This window comes from Grampus griseus, assembly GCF_964374135.1.
Source record: "Grampus griseus genome assembly, chromosome: 14".
Classification (NCBI taxonomy): Eukaryota; Metazoa; Chordata; class Mammalia; order Artiodactyla; family Delphinidae; genus Grampus; species Grampus griseus.
The window spans coordinates 31,102,343-31,121,986 of record NC_139008.1 but is presented as its reverse complement, the minus strand read 5'-3'; the positions used below and the strand labels follow the sequence as shown (position 1 = coordinate 31,121,986).

The 19,644-nt window shown below is 42.8% G+C and overlaps 1 protein-coding gene across 1 annotated transcript in view; it reads right to left on the bottom strand.

Moving 5' to 3' along the window:
- The window catches only part of GRIN2A (glutamate ionotropic receptor NMDA type subunit 2A), a gene marked incomplete at both ends in the record, with an annotated part of 362,339 nt that overhangs the window by 55,838 nt on the left and 286,857 nt on the right, over positions 1–19,644 (bottom strand). The window contains 3 exons of the mRNA XM_082671041.1: positions 5,316–5,476; positions 14,270–14,499; positions 18,314–18,439. Of these exons, the coding sequence (XP_082527167.1) occupies positions 5,316–5,476; positions 14,270–14,499; positions 18,314–18,439 (517 nt within the window). The remainder of the gene's footprint in view (positions 1–5,315; positions 5,477–14,269; positions 14,500–18,313; positions 18,440–19,644) is intronic.

Below are 19,644 nucleotides of genomic sequence, written 5' to 3'. Positions count from 1 at the left end.
CACCCCTACTGATTCAGACTCAGGCTACGCTCTGTGAAACGCTGGTGTAGAAACCTGGGGTCATGAAATGCCCGTCCGCCTTTGGTTAGGGAGAACCCCACATGTCAGAACAGACTTGTTCCTGGAAAACCTTACCTATCAATGTTTGTACAACAAACATTCGGTGCAAATCCTATTTTCTCACTGATTTACTTGATATTTTCTGGGATACTTTATCTCCATTTATTACACATTTCAACAAACAATGATACTTAACAACTTAGTTTCAAGTGACACTTAACAACTCAGTTTCAAGTTTCTCTGTCCCTATGGTCTTAGGTGATTCTGCATCCCGAAGATAAGCTACATGTTTATATTGGCTGGCTTACTCTTTATATACGTAATGTATTTACTGAACTCTTTTAGAATAGCAGTTCTCAAATTTTAGCTTGGATCAAAATCACCTGGAGCAGCAGCATGCTTGTCAAAATGCAAATTCACAGGCTCCATCATTAAAGAGAAGGTCTTGTGTTGGGTCCAGAAATTTGCGTTTTTACAAGTAACCATTTGATTCAGGTAGAGTTGGTCCATTGGCCAGGCTTGGAGACACCCAGCTTTGGAGAATTACTCTAAATCCTTTCTGCAAAGATGACAGCTGTTTATAATTGTGGTTTGTCTGGATTTTGGAAAGTTCTAAATAAGTGTTCGAGTGTTGACACAAGTAAAAGAATCTCAGAATTATTTCAGAGATTGGAGAATCCAGCCCTTTCACTTTTTAGATAGGGAAACTGAGGTTCAGAGAGGTGACATGACTTGTCTACGGCCACAGCTAGCTAATGATAGAGCCCAGACTCAAACCAAGCTGGGACCCTCATTCAACCACAATGCAAAATCCCTCTTGTGTCCCAGACTCTTCCAGGAAGTTACAACCCATAAAGAAGCTTCCCCATTTCACTGACCCTAGTGTATACGAACGTATATTCACTAAGCCACAGATATCACTGAGACTTGTGGGTGGTGGGGTAGGACCCAGTAGCTGAGCTACATGCTCTGGGGTTTTTAAGTCAAGCCTCACTGGATTTAAGGGTATTGGGGGTAGGAATATCCTGAAATTCAACAATTCAGAAACACATAGGGTACCTCCCTCTACCTTCCAGAGGGATAGAAACTTCTAGAGATGCTGTACATGGTGAAGGAAGGGAATAACTATTTTTTAAAGCTGGAGTTTATTACTATTATTACATGAGAAGTTTGTTTTATTATTCCTTATACCCTCATGATATTTACTCTTGTGAAATTATTTCATAATACATTTCATATTTTAAAGTAATGTATTTCATAATGAAAAATTTTAAAAGCAAATGAGATGGGAGAGGGAAAAGGCAACTAAGTGTGGTATAGTAGACACTTGAAAGACAGAAGTCTCGGGATGATGAGCAGATACGATCAACACAAAGAGTTTGTCAGATCTTGGTGCAGTTCAATGGTGGCAGTTCTTAAATTTTGGTTCTCATAATCATTTGAGAAGTTGTATTCATCTCTCATACTCTACACCAAGAAAAATTCCTAATATTAAAAATGCCACCAAAATAGAAAACAGGAGAAAATTATTTTGTAACCTGAGTGAAAAGGATTTTTGAATTACGACTCAAACTCCAGAAGCCATAAAAAAGATTGATAGGTGTGACCACAAAAAACATAGATCTCTGTGGAAAAAAATATCTACAAGCTCAAAAGACAAACTAACAGCAGCAAAAAAACTGGGACAGGGCTTCCCTGGTGGCGCAGTGGTTGAGAGTCCGCCTGCCGATGTAGGGGACACGGGTTCGTACCCCGGTCCGGGAGGATCCCACATGCCGCGGAGCGTCTGGGCCCGTGAGCCATGGCCGCTGAGCCTGCGCGTCCGGAGCCTGTGCTCCACAACGGGAGAGGCCACAACAGTGAGAGGCCCGCGTACCGCAAAAAAAAAAAACAAAAAACTGGGACAAACATTTGTAATCACATCACAAATAAAGGGCTCATTTCTCTAATAGATAAATTAATAAGAAAAACCATCAAATCAACAGAAAAAAATAAGGCACACTTTCAAAAAAGGAACTGCCGAAGGCTTTTCATTACATTTGGTAAAAATCTACTGATAACAAGACGGTGCATATTAAAAAATATTTTGTCACGTTTTACCTATTAGCAAAATTTTAGAAGATTGATGATACACTGTGTTGGCAAAGGTTTTGGGGAGATACGTACCCTCATTCATTGATGGTAAAGGTGAATTTCCTTGGGAGGGAAATTTGTCAATGTCTGTCAAAATTACTATCACGTGTAGTCTTTGACCCAGCAGTCCGAGAAATTTATTTGACATTGGATGTGACGCATAGGGAAGGATATTCACTGCAGTATTGTTTGTAACAACAAAAAATGAGCTCCTAAATATCCATTAGTCGGAGACTGATTAAATACCGTGTGATACACTCACACGATGAAAGACTATAAATCTTTAAAACTTAACTCTGTAGCTATTTATGCTTTGATAGAGAAAGATCTGGAAGGACACACAGGAAAGTAGTAAATGTGGTTACTATGGAGGGTACTAGGCGAATAAGGAACAGTGTGGAAGGAAGGCTCTTCACTGTTTATATTTTATACACTACTTTTTGATTTTTGAATCGTGGAAATGTACTATCTGTTCAAAATTTAATTTAAATAACTTAAATAATTCACTGAGGAACCTGTTAAACACGTAAGTGTTTTCCCCTGATATTAACTCCACTGAGACAGAATCTCCAGGAATGAGCAGGAATGTCCTCACCCCTAAGGGTGCATGTAGTTATTTCTTGAAAAGAAAAGACTCACACCCCTTTAGCTCTAGTTTCTGAGTTTAAAGTAATGTGTCATGCATCCCCCTCCTGGGAGATTGAATGTAGGGTAAACCCACCATCTGCCCAAGTTTGCTAAGATGGATGTTATAACTATTATATGGCTTCCCGAGAACAATTTGTATAATTTATGGCCAGGGATGGTTTCTATTTCTCTACTCCTTTTTGTTTGCATTGTTTAAAAAAAGTGAAAAAGAAAGAAAACAACCCATTTTGTGCTCTGGGTGGCAGATGGATGAGGAGGGAAACAGCCAGCCTTCAAGCATTTTTTCTAACCATTGTCATCACATTTATGCTCATGGTTTGTCCAAAGCAACAGTATATATGATGAAAAGACCACAGTGAAAACAAACAAAAACCCATACCCATGGCTAAGCTGCAAAGTCATCAAAAATTTGTCTTTTCTGGTATCTACTAAAATTGAACATACCACATTCTATAGCTCAGCAGTTTCCACTCTTAGGTATATAACAAGAAAAATGTACTCTCTTGTACAACAAAAGACATGTAGGAGAAAGCCCTTAGGAGCTTTACTCATAATAGCCCCACATGGGACACTACCCTAACATTCATCAAGATTAGAAAAGATGTGTGCGTTTTGGTATATCCCCACAGTGAAATTCTACACAGCAATGAGAATGAAAGAACTGGAATGACACACAGTGATCTCACTAACAGAATGATGAGTCAAATAAAGACAAACAAAAAAGAAAACATACGGTATGATTTTATTATATGTTAGAATAACAGGGCAAAAGAATGTACTGCTTTAGAAGCGAGGATGATCTACAAAGATAGTAACTGGAAGAGGGTGTGTGCGTGTGCGTGTGCGTGTGTGTGTGTGTGTGTGTGTGTGTGTGTGTGGTGGGGGGTTGTAGGGATTGGTGACATCTTGTTAATTGAACTGGATGGTCAGATCAGTTTGGACAAAGTCATCCAGCGGTATACTTAATACTTGTACTTTTCTGCATTTTTTGTCATGCTTTTTAGTAAAAAGTTTTAAAAAGTCATTCCAAGCCAGAATGAGCAGTGTGTGAATGAGTTTTAGATAAGAAATGGGTTCAGCTTCTAAATAAATGCTGTCCCAGCCCCTGTTGGGATACCAAAGAGATTCCAAAGAGACTGAAATGACAAAATGTCATTGGCCAAAGCTCCTGGAAATTATGCAGAGATCCGGTCTTGATGGCTTAGAGGGGCCCCCTCTGCCCCACCAGACACAAAGCAGCAGCAAGGCCTTCGCAGTGGGCCTGCAGAACAGCCCACAGGCAGAAGCTGCGCATTAATCGGCAAGGAGAAGGCACCACATCCCGTTTTACTCGCCAGGGATCCCTGACAATTGAGATGGTCCACGTAAGTAAATTTTCTGGATAAGCAAAACTTTCCTTAATAAACAATCCTGTCATTTAAAACAGAATCTTTTTTTTTTTTTTAGTGGTACACGGGCCTCTCACTGCTGTGGCCTCTCCCGTTGCGGAGCACAAGCTCTGGACGCACAGGCTCAGTGGCCATGGCTCACGGGCCCAGCCGCTCCGCGGCATGTGGGATCTTCCCAGACCGGGGCACGAACCCGTGTCCCCTGCATCGGCAGGCGGACTCTCAACCACTGCGCCACCAGGGAAGCCCCAGAATATTTTTTAATGGAACCCTTTCAAAAACACATTTCACACTTCCCTGACTTTTCAAAAAGTTGAAGAGTCCATGGAATAGAATTTAACCTTTACAGCAAATAACAACACTAGCAATTATGTCCTATCTCTGTGCCAGGCACTGTCCGAAATGTTTTACCGCAAATTTTCTCTCTTAGTCCTCATAAAACTCCTATGAATTAGGTCCTATCATTATTCCCATTTTATGTATGAGGATGAGAGTGACTGAAGAACTGTCCAAGGTCATAAAACAGGTCTTCTGTTTACAGCTTCAGTTATTTCGTGTCTGCTATCCTCCACAATGCCAACAGGCAGACGGAAACGTTAGCTGTACCTTTAGAGAGACTGAGTTCCCAGCTTTTCTCTCCGTATTTCCTTTCTCCTTCCTCAATGTGACACTCTTAGTTTTCACAGAAAGCTACATGCCATAAACTCCTATCTAAAATCAGATGAAAACTTACAGTACTTTGTTTTCACCACTTTAAATAAACTCCATCTCCTTAGATCTCCCTATTGGCTAAAATATCCCATTGAGTTGGACCAACTTCTTCATCAGTTTAAGAAACCCCTCTGGTTCTCTGCATTTCAAAGTGTCCTGGATTTGCTTTTTCTTAACACAGTTCAGAAGGAAGCTTGTGATACTCATCAGATTAGCAAAAGCAGCCCTCAACTGGGGGCCTTCTTGACTTCCAGCTCGGCTCTCGAGAACATACAACAGTGGGGGCAGACAAGCACAAAGGCAAGGTGTGCAGTCATTTTCTGTAAGGTGTGTGGATGGGCAGGCCTGCAGAGCAAAAGAAACGGTCATCCTTACCCTGTTTTCAAGCTGACCAAGGCGTCCTCTACTCCCTTCTGATTAAATTTGGTCATGTACTGATGCATGTAGGGGTAGTTGTTCCGAATGTTTCTCTCCGTACTGCCGTTGGGCACCGTGCCAAATCGAAAGGAAGGGGAATAGTCGTGAGGTCTCTGAAACTGAAGAGAGACAGAGAAAGAAGGAGGAGGAGGAAGAATCAGCCATCATTCTGTCTTGCCTCAGGAGTTACACATATGCACGTGCTAGCACAGGACAGTAAACACCCACTCATTTTTGTGCTTCCTTTCTACTTAATCACACCTTCCACTGGTCTGGGAGCTCCAGGAAGTCAGAAACAGTGTCTGTCTTCTTCCTTACTGTTCCTCAGTGCCCAGCATAGGGGCTGGCTGGGTGTGCAATAGGTATCTGTTGGATGGAATTTTTCGTCTCCATTATAGAGACCAGCCTAGTCCTAGGCTCACAGGCAGTGCTCAGGAAATGCTGATTAAGCTGGAATTAATGTATGACTTCAGTTCGTTCATCTGCCTTATCATGAAATTTTCTGAGATCCTCACCAATCACTCCCTTCTCTGGACCCCATTTATAATTTCTTTCACCTCACCCAGAAAATGACAAAGGGGGGCAGAATTTGCCACTCCTGAAATATGCCTCTTTGGCATACGGATTATCTCGGGGCTGGTTATTTTTTAAGAAACAGCAGACACAGGAGAAACTCTGAAAACTGAGTAGAAGTTAACTCTTTTGGAAGAGGCAAACTCTTATATTTGTGAGGGTGTCTTCCTCTCTGTATCTGGAAGAGGATGACTAAATCTCTAAAACTCTTATCCATGGAAAAGGCAGCAACTTAAATCTGCCTCACTACCATGCCCTTGCTTACTGTGCTCTTCCTGGTCTCCTCCCAGAACTGGCCTTTCCTTCTCCCCCCACCCCCCATCACGCCTCCCATTACCCTACATCTTTCTTTTGTCTTCAGCTGAAGATAGTACTTAAGCTGGTGGTTTGGGCTATTTCGGGGAGTTACTCAGTTTTCTTGGGTATCTCCCATATATACAGATGGTATACATGTTTTTCTCCTGTTAAATCTGTCATTTATTATGGAGGGTAGAACCTGGAAGGGTAGAGGGACAATCATTTTTCTTCCCGTACAAAGACTCTATGTCATTCACTCACCCTCCAGCCATCATTCATTCATTTGCTCATGCATGCATGCAATACTTATTGTGGTCCTAACACATCCCAGGCATAATGGCAGCTTCCATGAACGTTTCTTGAGCTGAAGTCCATACTAACCATTAGCTTCCCGGGGATGCCCGTGTCTGGTATGGCCTCTTGAGCCTCCATAAAGGCTCACTGTCCATGCTCTACTGGGTTTCCCTGATTGGCTGATGTTGTCTGTGAAGGGGGTCAGAACAGGCCTCCCCAGGATGTGCCACTTGGATCATGTGGTTGCTTTTTCATTCTATGAACGTTGTGTACTGCACTGACTTATTTTCATACGTTTCATCACCCATGCATTCTTGGGATAAATCTCACTTGGTCATGGCATATTTTTCTTTTTATATGCTGCTGCTTGATTTAGTTCGCTGGTATTTTGGTGAGGATTTTTGCATCAATATTTTAAAAAGATACTGGTCTATCATTTTTTTTCTTGTGATTCCTTTGTCTAGTTTGGTATCAAGGAAATTCTGGCCTCAGAGAATGAGTTAGGTAGTGTTCCTCCTCTATTTTTCTAAAGAGTTTGAGAAGGATTGGTGTTAATTCTCCTTTAAAACTGTTTGGTAAACTTCACCAGTGAAGGGGCTTCCCTGGTGGCGCAGTGGTTGAGAGTCCGCCTGCCGATGCAGGGGACACGGGTTTGTGCCCCGGTCTGGGAAGATCCCACATGCCGCGGAGCGGCTGGGCCCGTTCTTTTTTTTTTTTTTTTTGTGGTACGTGGGCCTCTCACCGCTGTGTGCCCCCCTCATGGCCCCCCCCACCCCCCAACCCGCGCCGCGGAGCACAGGTTCCAGACACGCAGGCTCAGCGGCCACGGCTCACAGGCCCAGCCGCTCCGCGGCATGCGGGATCTTCCCGGACTGGGGCCCGAACCCGTGTCCCCTCCGTCGGCAGGAGGACTCCCAACCACTGCGCCACCAGGGAAGCCCGAATTCTTCTATTCTTTTTTAAAAAAATTTTTATTGGAGTATAGTTGATTTACAAGGTTGTGTTAGTTTCTGGTATACAGCAAAGTGATTCATATATATATATATATGGATATATATATATAAGAATATATATATTCTTTTTTATATTCTTTTCCATTATAGTTTATTAGAAGATATTGAATATAATCCCCTGTGCTATACAATAGGACTTGTTGTTTATCTATTTTATATATAGTAGTTTGTATCTGCTAATCCCAAACTCCTAATTTATCCCTCCCCCCAGATGTGCCACTTTGGCACATGATTTATTTTTAGCTGAAGGCAATTGAGACCCTGTGGGCTCAAGAGGAACTTTCCCTGCTCTGTTAAAGAATTTAAATTGGGGGCCTTGCCCATAATAAGAGTTATTACCAGAAATAACATTTTATGACCTGTGACAGGCAAACATTTAATTACTGAACGTCTGCTCTTCTCATCATCCTGTGAATTGCCCTCCTCCCCTCTGGAGCCCCAGGCCCCTAGCCTATTCCTTAGCTCAGGACGGCACATCTACCTCATTTTACCTTTCTGTCTCTGAACCTCTCATATATGTGGGGTTCCCGTATGTATGAAATTAAGTTAGATTTTCTCCTGTTAATCTGCCTCATGTCAATTTAATTCTTAGACCAGGCAGAACTATCTAGAAGGGTAGAGAAAAGTTTCTTTGCTCTCCATATGTTCACACCTTCAGTGTTTGGGGCAACCTAACCAGATTGGGAGTCCAGAGAACTAGGTCTAAGTCCCAGAAATACAGTTAAAATCTAGAGGCAGCACAAGGCAATGGTTACAAGTGTGAGCTCAGCCTCACAGGTTCCAACGTCAGGTTCTATTCCTTACAGACCGTGGGGCCTTAGAGAAGCCACCTTACTTCCCGCTGCCTCCACTTATTTTCCATCTGCAGAGTGGGAAACACATGAGTACTTCCCTTGTGGGGTCAATGGGAAGACCTAAAACTACAACTTTTGTCAAGTAATTAGAATAGTACCTGCAACAGAGTAAGCACTCAAAAATAAAACTACTCTTACTCGTCATTTCTGCCATCATCGTGGGCAAAAAAAGTAACCTGGGCCTCATTTTTCTATGAAATATGGAATTCTGGAACTAGAAAGTGATGATTATAGTGACTAACATGTTTTGAGGATTTGCTGGGGGCCAGCACTGTGCTGAAAACTTTACAAACACTGCCTCATTTAATACAACAACCCTGCCTGGTAGCTAATCTTTGAGGCTCCATTTTACAGATGAAGAAACTGAGGCTCAGAGAGGTTCTATGACCTACTTAAGATTACGCTCCTTGTAAACAGCAGCCCAGATTTCAAACCTAAGGTCTGAACTCTATCATTCCTCCGAGACCATTACTAGTGACCTCTCCTCTTTTAGAGGTGAGGACCTTGAGACCCAGAGAGGGAAGGACAACCAGAAAATCTCTGGCAGAACCAGGGCTGGGATCCAGAGGTCTCTCAGATTTCCACATCAGCATGTCTTCCACGGAACTGAGAAGTGCCGGAGGAAGTGTCCAAGTTTACCCAAGAGTCAGGCTAATCAGAAACACTATTCTTCTTTCTAGACACACACTTCTTTTCACTGTTAATTAAACTTTCCAGTTGAAGATTGCTCCCCTTAAATTAGGCACGCTGCCGCCTAATAAGCAGCCATAACTGGATTTGGGGGAAGTGGCCATGCATTGTCCCAGTGAGATCCTCCTGCTGGGCACCTTGTGTTGGGAGCGTGTGTGTATGTACAAGTGTGTGTTTGTGAACAGAAAATGCTCTTTGCACTCACTCAGGCAAGCAGTGCCTCAACTCACCACCTAAAAGGGGGAGGCACCAGCCCAGTCCTGTTTGCACAGCAGCTGTCTGCTCAGGGCACAGAGGCAGCAGCACTGCTCATGAATCTAGTCATTGTAGCAGCCGCTCCCAACCTCCCGAGACATCTGATGGCCTATTTGCCTAACTGCCTTCCCCTTCACTCACCATCTGTAGCAGAGGAGAAACGCAGCTCTTTTAGATTCCCTTCCTTCCCTGCGTTTGGTTTGCACAGCGATAGAGACAGACATTCGGCCTCGGTGATGAATTTCCACACCTCTCTGGCCTTGATTGTACCCTCACCCACACTAAATTCAGCCTGGCACCCAGACCTAGGAACCTTTCCCGCTCCACTAAAGGCTGTCAGACTTTTAAAAGCATGACTCACAATACATCTTCCATCTCCACCCTGTAAAGACACACTTTCTACTTAGGATGTATTCTGATGTAATCCATGGTGATCTACTATTTTAATGGTCACAACTCTTAAATTAATTTCATGACTCCCTAAAGAGTCATGACCTACAGTGTGAAAAACAGTTAGGGGCAAGGATGACTCATCGCCGGAATCCCAGGGCCTAGGGTGGAGGGCACACTCTGTGTTTCTTAGGGGAATGATTTCTGATGCAACATTCTCCCAAAGAGTTCCATGTGCAAGCAGGAAGAAACGAATGTGGGCTCCAGTGCAGGAAGGGGTGGTGCAGAGGTCTCCCCCATCAACAAGACCACAGGGCAACGTAATCATGAAGCCCAGTGTCAGCAGAACTCCTCACAGCTTCTCTCTCAAGGTCGCCCTCATGGTTCATATTAGCTGGCTGCACCTGGCCTTGGGCTTTTCATCTGCTACTTTGGAACTGAGACATTTGCTTAAACCCTCTGAGCCTCTGTTTCTCCATCTGTAAACTGAAGACTGCTTTTGCAATTAGAGTGTTTAATGGCATCCCCTAATGCTTGATAAACATCACCTCATCACCCGTTGTTACCCAGCATGACTTTAGTCAAATAAAGGATCCAGTTTCCCTCCAATGTAGAGAACAGAAGATCAGAGGATTGTATCCTACACTTCTGTTCCATTTGGTATGTGGACAGGTCTGAGAGTCATTCCAGCGAATAAGTCATAGCAAGTGCATTATGATGGACGGAGTAGAGATACAGGTCTGGGAAGTAAAACTTCTAGGAAAAATGCGGCAATTAATCAGGACATTTCTTTATTCCTCTTATGAACCAAAAAATACACAATTATTAAAAATATGTATCTTCTGTGGACATAAGTAAGGAATGTCTGGTACTAGAGCCCCTGTTTCTAGTAAGGTCTTCTCCCACTGGTGAGCTCCACATGCTTCTGGATGTAGCATCAAACTGCTGTGGTTCTTAAGAGGAAGGAGAGGCTCAGAGGCCTCCATTCAACCAGTAAGAATGGTGGACAAGGCTCACCCAGCACAACTCCCCGAGAACACATTTATGGGCTCATCCACAAGGTACATGCCCTGAATTTCCTCTATTGCTGTCACAAAAGGCCAACTCAGTGCAATAATATTTCAGACCCCAGAAGTGAGGAATGCTTCGAATTAGGCAATAGTGATGGTCATGAGGAGGGAGCCGAGGGAGATGAAGAGGAGAGGGGAGAGGTAGTGGAGGGGGTGGGAGGAGGCTTGAGGGAAGAAATACCATTTATAATAGGATTATCTACCATGTGCCAGGCACGGTGTGAGGATTATTCCTAATCCTCGTATCAACCTTGCCAGAATGGTATTAAACCCCCTCTATCAGGAAATTAAGCTGTGGGGATACTGACACACTGAAGGCCATACAACTACTATATGGCAAGGTCAGGATTTGAATCCAGATCCATTTGACCCCTATGGTGTTGCTTTTTCCACTACATTAGTCTGCCTCCCAGGGATGGATTTCACCAACCACAGTAACACCCAACATTTTAGAAAGGGTCGCCACCAACATTCCAACTTCTTTAATAATTCCTAGGGGAGCATCTACCCATGAATTCACCTACGTATAATTTAACCCCAAGCTCATCTGAGCACACCGTGGGCTCCAAAGGTGCTTCTTTCACAGCAAGTATGCAAACGGCTTAAAAGTATTATAAACCTGAGCTGTTACATAGGTATTCATGATAAAAAGAAAGAAAGAAAGAAAGAACACTTGTATACAGTATTCAAATAAATTGATTCAATATAGATTTTGATTTTGCAGACTTTCCTGGTATATTTGCCATTAATCTTCTGGGAGCATTTAGCTTATTTACTCTAGGAATTTTGCTGTTTATCTAATTGTATCAAACATTTAATTAAAAGAGCTATCTGCTTGCTGCTAACACTCTGAGCATGGAAACTGAGCTGTATCTCATGAGGATATGGTATCTGTTACTAGATGTTTCCAAATCAGAGAAGGTCAGTCTAATTATTAGTGTTTCTAATTAGTTTTCCCGCAAGCAGTCATGTTATTAGACCCAAAACTAGGTAGCAAGGGATTTTTCCCCCTTGCTATTGAAAATAGCAACAAAAAGCAAAATACGCTGCCAACTCCTTTCTTGAAGAATCTTCTCATCCAAAACTTGGTTTCCCACTGCTTCCAATGTATCTCTGGTCACTTATTCTAGGAACTGTACGTTTGCTCCCATGATGTGATGGAATCGCATAACAGTTACAGGCAACCGGGCACATTCACATGTGCAGCCTCCTTCCATCCTTACCACAACGATGATTCCCAAATGTTCAGAGAGGAACTAGAAGGCTCAGCAAGGTTACCCAACAATAAAGGCATCACACAACTAGTATGCAGCAGAGAGGAAAAGGAACCCAACTTTCCTGACTCTGAGTGTAGGGCTTTCTCTGCTGCCTCCCAGATGCCATGTGCTTTAGGTGAGCCAAGGAATTGGGTGAGCATGATGTATTAGGGAAGGGCTCCAGGAGAAACCAGGAAGGACATGGGGGGAGAAGGTTAGGGAAGGTGAGGAAGGCAGCCAAGGGTGTGATTACGAGCAAAGTCTCAGCCTCGGCCTGATCCTGCAGGGAGCTCTGCAGAGTAAACTGCTCCTCCGAGTTTGCCTAGAAGCAACAGAACAGCTGGGCTTTTGTACTCTCACACTGGTTAGCCATTGGTTACAGGCAACTGCAAGATTTGGGGGACATAAAAATATCCAGGCATTTACCATTTCAGTGCCCCAAGGTAATCATCCTCTGAAGGTCCCTGGTACGAATCTTTGTCAGCACAGGCGAGGCTGGGCACACAGAAATGAGAAAGGGATCCGAGGCCCCAGGCAGGGTGCCCGCAGCATCCAACACACCGTGCATTTCCCGTTCAATCAACAAGAGTGCACTGAGCATCTACTAAGTGTCAGATAACCCTGACATCCCCTTCCCCCAAGTCAATTTTAATCTCATCAGTTTTACAGCACTTATTCCTGCCTGGAATTTTCTTCTCCATTGCGTTTACTTGTGTGTCGTTTATTTCTTCCTACTGGAATTTAAGTTTCATGGGAGCACAAGCTCAGGCTGCCAAGTTCACCATGGTGACCAGGAAGGTTCTCCCAAGGGGTGATAGTTTCCCTAAAACCTGAAAATCAAGGAGAAGCCGGCCATGAGAATAGAGGGGGAAGAACATTCCAGGCAGAGGACATGGCAAGTGCAAGGGCACTGTGGTGGAAATGCACTTGGAGTGTCTAAGGAACGGAGAGAGGGCCTCAGCAAGCAAGACGGAGGGGACATGGGGGGATGGGCCAGATAATGCAGGGCTTTGTCGCCATGACGCAGAGAGTGGCATTTACTCAAGTGGCATTTCCAAGGAGGAGCCATCAGAGAGGCCACCTGCTCATAAGGTTGGTGGCGCTTTTGTGATGGTGACTCACTCCAATCCCTCACCTTCTCTCTGATGACAGGCCCCTCTGTACCTCTTTCAACCACCGTGTAAGTCACGGCTAAGCTGTTAAGTCTTTTCATGGGCTGATTTTCTATTCAGCAGTCTGTTGATGAATGCTGAAAGGATATATGTAGACTCATGCCAATAAGACATGATACTGAGATTTTATAAAGAGACAAATTATCCCCACATACAAGACAGAAAATCTTTGCAGTGCTGCAGTCCCCACACTGCTGAGCTTAGCAAGTCAGGGTTTGATTCCTGAAACTAAAATTTCAATAGGAGGATATACCCAGTTTACCTCTTCCTCCCTGTAGGTTTCTGAATAGCTACTCACACCCTGCAAACTTCGTTCCATGGCAGCGGAGAATGGAGAGCGCAGGTGTTAACACTCCCATCTCCCTGATGTGGGAAGCACAGCCCCAGGAGGGAGGATTGAAGGTGAGTCTGAGTAAAAGGAACCGGTGGGAAATGAAAAACCTCCCTGCTCCGTTTGCATCCCTTGAAGAAATTTCAGGTGAGTCAGGAGTGCTGGTGATGGGGCTGATTGGCTACATAGTAAAAAGGAGCTGTCAGTTTTGTCTCTGGGTAGGGCTTACAGAGGACTTTTGTTTTCAAGTCAGAGAATCCAAGGCATGGAGCACGTAAGAGACTCAAACGAAGTCACAAAACTAGGAGGTACCTACAGCCGAGAGCATCTCACTTCACCCCAAGTTTCTCCTGATCCAAGGCTAGTGGATCTCCCTCAACATCACACTCTCCTTGGCAAGACGAGCTCTAGCCTAAGCTGTAACATGAGTCACAGACCTCAGGAAGCATCAACACAGTCATGTAAGTGTGAGAAACGACCACGGGGGAAACTTCGTTTCCAAGTTAGATCTAGACACTTTAAGACTTAGAAGCTAAGCTTAAGCTTCCGTTCCTGGAACTTTTAGAAATATGCCCATTTGAGTTAAGAGGAAAAAACAATCCTCTGGCTTTGTGCTTTAGAGTTGATGGGTTTGGATGAGAGTCTGATCTTCTTCCTCTGAGGGGAGAACGTTCAAGATCAACCCCTCAGGCAGAGATGAAAGCAAAGTGACCTTACCTTTTTGTCACTGAGGCCAGTCACTTGGTCCACAAACTCCTCCTGGATCATGAAAGCAGCCAGATTAGCCGTGTAGCTGGCCAGGAATATGACGGCAAAGAAGGCCCACACGGACACCATGATCTTGCTGGTGGTCCCTTTAGGATTCTGGACAGGCACGGAGTTGTTAAACACCAGGCCCCAAAGAAGCCATATAGCTTTTCCAATCGTAAAAGAAGGCCCATGGGGTGCTGCAAATGACAGGAAGGACATTCTCAGCGCCTCCTCGAAATGCACACTAGTGAGTGTTTGATACTATGCAGAGGCCCCAGCAACACTGAAGGCTGCCAGAAGACGGACTTAGATCACAGCGTGTCCCATCATTGCCCCAGAACCACACACACAAGGAGTCCTTTTTTCTTTAAAAATTAGCATTCTTCCCACATTTCTATATATTTGGCTTTTTGCCACATTTCTAAAAAGACAAAGAAAGAAAGGAAGAGAGAGAGAGGGAGGGAAGGAGGGAGGAAGAAAGAAAGAAAGAACAAGAAAGAAAGAAAGAGAGAAAAAAGAAAGAAGGAAGGAGAGAGAGAAAAAGAAAGAAAGAAAGAAAGAAAGAAAGAAAGAAAAAGGGAAAAAAGAAGGAAGGAAGGAAGGGAGGGAGGGAGGGAGGGAGGAAGGAAGAAAATGGTTATGCAAAACATGGGTTTGAATTAGAAGTAGTGTTATGACCTGTTTTAAATGTGGATTTGATTTCCATTTGGGGAAGCAGAGCTTTACAAAAACATGTGCATGGGGGCTGCTTCGGTATTCGTCAGATGTGCTTTCGTATAAGAACCATGCAATTCAGAGGGACTGGTGCTTGATATTCTAATCTGATTGTTCCTAGCCATGGCTCCTGTTCAAACTCAGATGTAAGATGTGCACAACGTAGGAATTAAACCCAACTAAAACACTCTCCAAATGGAGACATTAAGGAACAGAACAATAGAGCTTAATTCTTCTAACACTTCACAGATGGAAGACATTTGGTTGCAGGGTCATGGAAAATGAACTCTGATATCACAGCACTTTTTCTTCCTCAGCGTATTCTTAAGATTCTTTTTTTTTTTTTTTTTAAGATTCTTAAGTGTTCCTTGCAACAGACTTAACTAAAGAGGCAGAACAATATGCCAAAATTTATTGGGCAGGGGAATATGCAGGCTGTAAAACACACATGTTAGAGCTTTCAAGTCTGTTTTTGTGCAAGGGGAAAAAAATCAATTTATGCCCTCATTTCATGGGAAAAAGGGTCTTCCTTTAACAGAAGGTTTTTATGTCATTTAAGTAAATGAAGATATGAAAAAATGATCTACTTAGACTTCAGTTGGCGATGCACTCAGAGTGGGCAATAAATAAAGTGGCAGCAGTGAATCCAGATTGATGGAAGTTATGAAGTTCTGGGCAGAGAGCCTAGTTGGGAAGCAAGCTTTCCGCACATGGGAGGCCAAATTCAGGCTATCGCAATACTTACAATATCCATATACAACACATTAGAGAGAAGGCAACTAATTCTATTATTCTCAGTTTCAAGCTCTCCTCTTTTTCTTTGCCTAATTTTATGATCTTCTGGGCTTATTCCCAAGAGGCTGAGAATTCTTAGTAAAAAAGTAGAGTCAATCCAGTAAACTTCATGAACTACTTAATTTTATTAGGGATGCGTGTTGATCAGAAGTGATAGCTATTTGGGAATCAGAAATGGGCAGTTGCAGGGAGCTGTCCAAGACGTTTGGGAATTCCTGATTCATGAAGACTATTACTGGGTCATATAATTTTCCCCATAAAGGACAATGAGATGTAACAGAAAGCTATTTTGTGCAAGGAAATAAGTAGCTGTCATTTCCTGAGGGTTTCTACATGCGGATGAGTAGAAAACAAAAAGCCTCCAGGTGATGGAAGGAGTTTGCATGCTAGGTTCCTTCCTGCACAATAGTGTGTGCTTCAGCACGTGGTGGCCTTTGGATAGCTTTTTATCTTCCAAGATACATTTCAAATGTATCCACTTCTTTCCATCTCCATTCTCTCCATCCAAGTCCAAAGCACTGCAGTTCTTTCTCTTGGAAAACTGTATCACCTCCCTAACTGGTCTCCCTCCTTCCACTGCTGCCACCCCTCTCATCGTCTTGATAGATAGATAGAAAGTGACCTTTCCACACTGTACAGGTTTGTATTCTGCCTCTTCCCTTTCATTGTATTTTGAAGAAAATCTGAAATGCTTACCACAGTCAACAGCCTATCCCTCTGACTTCATCTTATACCACTGTCTACCTCACTTACTCATAACTTTTCTGTTTCTTGAGCATATCAAGATTGAGCCCATGCCAAGGCCTTTGTATCTGCTGTTCCCTCTGCATGGAATGCTTTTCCCTCAGTTTTTCATAGAACTGAATCCTTCTCATCTTTCAGGTCTGAACTCAAGCGTCATCTCTTCCTAAAGCCCTTCCCTGCTTGACCGTCATACTTAAGAAGCGCCCATATCCCATCACTTCACTTTGGTTTTTCTCCCTTCTTCTTGAGATTTATTACAATCTGTGATTATTCACTTATATGTTTACGTGTTGTCTCCACAACTAAATTCGCTGTGGCCCAAGGATGAGGAAATCTTCATCCCATTTACCACGTTAAACCCCTGCTCCGGTACCAGGTACTCCGGAAATATTCATCAAATAAACGCACGAATTCACAAACAACACAAGCTCTGATTTTGCAAACGTAAATATCTACTCTCCTGCAGTATGATCACCCATAGAACATTGCCTCAGGACCCACTCTGTTGGAAAGCTTCTTACTAGTTAATTACATTACCCATTTAGTGAAATGCTGGCAACTCTCTCACTTAAACACAACGTGATTACTTGTGGCATTTTAACTACATTTGGTTGACGGCAGGTGGTTTATGTGGTAACAGTGGTTAAGAAGAAGCGGGAGGATTTCAGTAAAACTAAGTTCCCAATAGATTCCTGTGACCTGCTGGCTCTTTCCAATACTGAATCTTCCAAGCAAAAAGAACATATGGCAAATTAAAGTGCCTTGTTTTTGAATAACTGTACCTTGAAGATCTGCCGTCTTCCATCATCTAAAGTCATTTTTCAGGAAAGAGATTTCGTCCTGGCACCCTTCTGATACCATCTACTTAGAATGTGTTGTGCGTTGAGAAAAATTCACTCAAAATTGTGTAATGTGTTTATGTATATGGTTCGTGTGGGAGCCTCTTAAAAAGTTAGGGCCGGGCTTCCCTGGTGGCACAGTGGTTGAGAGTCCGCCTGCTGATGCAGGGGACGAGGGTTCGTGCCCCGGTCCGGGAGGATCCCACATGCCGCGGAGCGGCTGGGCCCATGAGCCACGGCCGCTGAGCCTGCGCGTCCGGAGCCTGTGCTCCGCAACGGGAGAGGCCACAGCAGTGAGAGGCCCGCATACCGCAAAAAAAAAAAAAAAAAAAAAAAAGTTATGGCCAATGAATGCATCCCAATTCAATTTTCTACTTACTGATTGCCACTTTATCAAGTACAATGCACTAAGGTCAGGCACTGTCAAGAGGAAAATGTAACTGTTTGGGGAAAGTCACCATTTTATCATATATTTATATATTTATCATCAAACGAATGTAAGCAGATTTGGCAGTTTGGAGAAGGTTCTTAGCCTAGATTCTATAAAACCATTTTCTTTGCATAGACTGACGTTGAGACTCACTAGTAGTTTTAACATTTGTTTTGATGCACATTTTGACAACTGCCAGAAAACTTTTTCAAATATGCTTTCTCAGCAGACATCAGTAGTTTTTCACTTAACTACCGACTCCACATTATAGCAAGATTAAAATGTCTCATTTTTAAGTTTTATCCTTCCTTTCAGTAGAAGGGAATAACCCATACTTGTATGGCACTGCAAGTAATATCAATGACCCAGCATGATTTATACGATGGTACAGCAAGGCAATATAGGATAATGTGTTCTAAATCTGAACTCTTCATTGAAAGTAAATTACATAGCATTGACTTTGAATCATGCTTATGAAGCTAGTCTCACCTTTCCCTTTGGCTAAGTTTCTGTTGTATCCAACAGGACTGAAGTATTCAAATACGAAAACAGCTATGGCGGATACAATGAGCAGCATCACAAACATCATCACCCAGACGGAGGCGCTGAATGGTTCTGCAGGTAAACAGGCCGGAGGGATGGAAACATGGTCAGTGAGCGCCTCCTCACAACCAGGGCTAGCAGGAAGCCTAGAGGGCCATTTGCAGACTCACTGAGAAACCCGCTCTGATGTGAATCTGATCATTCAAAAGAAGCTAGTCATTGTTTATTCATACATTTAAATCATTCTCTATTCTACAAAATATTTGAGGTGTTTTATAAGATTGCACATCATAGGATAAAAACAGAAAAGCATATGACATTTTACAAATCAGGTCAAGGATAATAAAAACAAAATATAATGATAAGACCAAGGGAGAAAGTTAAAATGCAAACCAAGAGGCTACAGGGTCCTCTGTAATTATAGAATCATCCAGGGGACCAAAGCTAAAGAGAAACAAGACTAGATTCAAATAGTCAAACATAAGGCACCTGCGAATCAGCATGAGTTTTATTTTTATTTTCATTTTCATCTTGACATGCTGGAGGGAGGACGTGCAGGAATTCTAGAAGTAAAGGGAGAATTATAACCTGGTAGAAAAGGATCGTAAAATCGTGGGATTGACAGGAATATTGGAATGTCATAGTCTGCCCCCAATACTACCACTCTCTCCATTTCACCTACTGCTTCGGACAAATGGGATCTCTACAATTTAAAAATCTTGTCGAGGTTGGTAATGGTTAAACGCAATTGACAAGTCATTTGAGGATATTACATTCACACGAGAATTCAATGAAAATGCATCGTTTAAAGATAGAGGCAAGGAAGTAGTAGATGGATAGATGGTTATTTCCCCTAAAAATAGTTTTCATCAGCTCATTTTCATGTGGGTGTCTCAGAAGGGCAGGCCAAGACACAAGGTTCTAAATCTTAGATCACTTTAGAAAGGTAAGAGATACTATGTAAAACAAATTAACATTTTTATTCAAACTGATTGAGGACGTGAAAGTGAGCTGAAAGGAGCTATTTTATCCATGTATGACATAGATTTGCTAGAAAATCAACAGAGACTAAAATTTTTTAAATGAACATAGCTCCACCTGATTGCATCATTGGGAAGAAACTGCCCTTGGACACCAATGAACTTATAATCCTTTTCATCATGAGCAAACATTTTCTAAGAATAAAATATAAGAAGCCCAATAATACCTCTTGAATAGTACACAATTTATTATTTTTAAATGTTTTTTTTCTGATGAAGCTATTAATAATAATAAAG